This window comes from Panthera uncia, chromosome D1 (genome assembly GCF_023721935.1).
Source record: "Panthera uncia isolate 11264 chromosome D1, Puncia_PCG_1.0, whole genome shotgun sequence".
Lineage (NCBI taxonomy): Eukaryota > Metazoa > Chordata > Mammalia > Carnivora > Felidae > Panthera > Panthera uncia.
In genome coordinates this window covers 68,042,117-68,045,177 of record NC_064808.1, presented here as the reverse complement: position 1 = coordinate 68,045,177, position 3,061 = coordinate 68,042,117, and the positions used below count along the sequence as shown (strand labels likewise).

General features: G+C 44.1%; 1 protein-coding gene across 8 annotated transcripts in view; it reads left to right on the top strand.

The window, feature by feature from the left end:
• Positions 1-2,386, top strand: part of GRM5 (glutamate metabotropic receptor 5) — a 525,626-nt gene extending 523,240 nt beyond the window's left edge. For 3 of the 8 annotated variants that reach the window (XM_049653224.1, XM_049653208.1, XM_049653202.1), the window contains one exon: positions 1-2,386. This exon is cut by the window's left edge. In XM_049653224.1, the coding sequence (XP_049509181.1) occupies positions 1-727 (727 nt within the window). In that variant the 3' untranslated portion in view covers positions 728-2,386. The other 5 variants (XM_049653231.1, XM_049653217.1, XM_049653240.1 and 2 more) reach the window with 3 other exon arrangements.
• The last annotated feature ends 675 nt before the right edge of the window (positions 2,387-3,061 follow it).

Here is a 3,061-nt window from a genome sequence, read left to right as displayed (position 1 = left end):
GGGCGTCGCGGGGGCCGCGGGCGGCGCGGGGGGCGCGGGCGGCGGTCCCGGCGGGCCGGAGCCCCCGGACGCCGGCCCCAAGGGGCTGTACGACGTGGCGGAAGCGGAGGAGCACTTCCCCGCGCCCGCGCGCCCGCGCTCGCCGTCGCCCATAAGCACGCTGAGCCAGCGCGCGGGCTCTGCCAGCCGCACGGACGACGACGTGCCGTCGCTGCACTCGGAGCCCGCGGCGCGCAGCAGCTCCTCGCAGGGCTCGCTCATGGAGCAGATCAGCAGTGTGGTGACCCGCTTCACCGCCAACATCAGCGAGCTCAACTCCATGATGCTGTCCACCACGGCCCCCGGCCCCGGCGTGGGCGCCCCGCTCTGCTCGTCGTACCTGATCCCCAAAGAGATCCAGCTGCCCACAACCATGACGACGTTCGCCGAAATCCAGCCGCTGCCCGCCATCGAGGTCACTGGCGGCGCGCAGCCCGCGGCGGCGACCCCGCCGGCTGGGGGCGCTGCCCGGGAGACGCCGACGGCCGGGCCGGAAGCTGCAGCCGGCAAGCCGGACCTGGAAGAGCTGGTGGCTCTCACCCCGCCGTCCCCCTTCAGAGACTCGGTGGACTCGGGGAGTACAACCCCCAACTCGCCAGTGTCGGAGTCGGCCCTCTGTATCCCTTCGTCTCCCAAATATGACACACTTATCATAAGAGATTACACTCAGAGCTCCTCGTCGTTGTGAATGTCATTGGAAACCACGCTGGGTTCCGCCAAGGGAGCCAAGACCTCCCGTGTTCACGCAGACACAGTGACAAGCATAGTCGCCTGGTTAAGACCCGAGGTGGAAGATGCCAAGTACACCCGTAATGGAAACACGAGATTAATAGTGCTATTTAACATCAACCGACGAAGACACCGACCACAAATCCTTTGGCAGATTTTCTTCTAGTGGCCTTAGAAAACATGGGCTTTTAAGAAACACTGCTTATATTTTTGAGGGCTGACAAGAGTCTGTTGAACCAGTTCCATACCAAGTGCTTTGCTCTAGGGAAGCAATGAGTGTGTAACAGCATAATGGAGGGGGAAAAGCATAGTTATTAAGCAACTGTACAAAGTTTTGTTTGTTTACTTTAATTCTTTTCCCAGAAGATTCTTTGATTCACCAAACATGAATGTACATTTTCTAACAAACTCAAAATCTGGGACCAAAACATCAACCTTTCGCCCTCTTGTTTTGTTTTTTGGGTTTTTTTTTCCGTTTTTTTCTCTTTTTTTCTGTCCTTTAAAGACTCTGAAAAGCAGTAACTTGGGCCCAGTATTTACTGAGGCATTGTTGTCAGTGTGTCCCATGCATAACACACAACTGGATAATGAGTGCTGCGCTGATGTGTATAAGGCTTTTACCAGAGACATTCCTCTCCAATTTGGTTTTGAAATCCTCTTTCAAAAGCCTGCATCCGGGAGTCCACCTAGTTGATTTCAATTCACCTCCATTAACCAAGAAAACCGATGGAAGATTTCTTGACTATTTCACCATGTTGCCAATCAATACTGGAGTAGCAAAAAAATATTTTCTGGAATACTGTTTTGTAATTCCCTCACTGGGGTACCGTTGTGTAGCTGGAAATTCTCTTTATAATAATAATAATTCCTGAGCTCCAGCTTGGCTATCACTTTCATGAAATGTGGCCACTCCTCCTTTATGAATGCTGTTCCATTAGCATTGCCAGCTAAAATATTAAAATATGCATTTGGGCTTCTCCATTCCTTTCTTTTGAGAACCTGATGCACAAAGAGCTCCTCTGTTCTTTCCAAGTCCCACCACTGGAAGAATGGTCTATAGACCCAGCGAAGACAGCGACGTGATTAGAGGGACTGTTGTTCAAAAAGTTAACACAATCTTAATACGCTGGAAATTTTAAACTGTGTCAAGTCGGCTTAGCAGAGATTTAGCTATGCCAGTGAGCAGTGATTTTAACTTTTTTTGGCTGCTTAAAGAGGGCAGCTATGAACTATGACAAATGTAGATTTTTCAAAGCAATACAGAATATTAAAACAGAGGAACCTTAATGAATATAAACCACACAGTCTCTTAGCCATTCCAAAAAGAGGCAAAGCAATTATTAGTATTTCCTTTTTAAAATAATTATTAATATGATTTTGTGCACTTCATACTGTCACTTTTTAAATACTGCAGAAAAGAGATTTAAAGATATACTAGAAATACATGTTCTTTAATAGGCTCATATAGGTAGAATTCATAGCTCAAGACCTGCATCCACGGTCATCTCTTTCTTCTCATTACAGTTGTCCTCAGGTGCCAAATGTTTTTTTGTGTTGTTTTGTTTTGGTTTGGTTTGGTTTCGTTTCGTTTCGTTTCATTTTAAATTTTAAAATAAAGATAGTAATAAAAGGAGGATGTGTCCTATAAATTTAAAGTTCAGTTGATCCAGCCTTATACTAAAGCTAGCCTTATGAAAAAGATTTGCTGTGAGGCAGAAGTATATTTTTAGCAGAAAGAAAAATAAATGAAACCTTTTTCCTTGAGCTCAATATCCTTATATTGGCATGTATTTTTTTTATTTCATATCTACTTTAAAAAAGGAATTGAGAAATGGAAATATATCCATTGGTGTAATTTATCATGCCCCACTTTTAAAAGTTATAGAAAATATACTTCTTGATTTTCCTTTACTTATATCTGTTCTTATATTAAATTTAAAATCAAATCTCCCAGTATAAAATGTTAAAAGCTGATATTAGTTTACTAAAATATAAACTTGAAAATCAAACTTACCATACCACATTTGAAAATATCATCAGAGCACCCTGAACCCACATGTTATAATGAGACTCTTGAAGCAGAGTGAATTTAGCTAAGCTTTACAGTTTCATTGAACGTGAACTCTGCCTCTACTTAAAAAAACAAATATAAATATTTTGATTAACACCCTTCAATCCTCATGAAAAGGGTGGCATTCACCTGAGGATTACCATTTTGATTTCTTAAACATTGAAACCTTTCCAAATATACTCAACTAAGTTTTAAATTCGTTTCCCATGCCTTTAGGTTGAT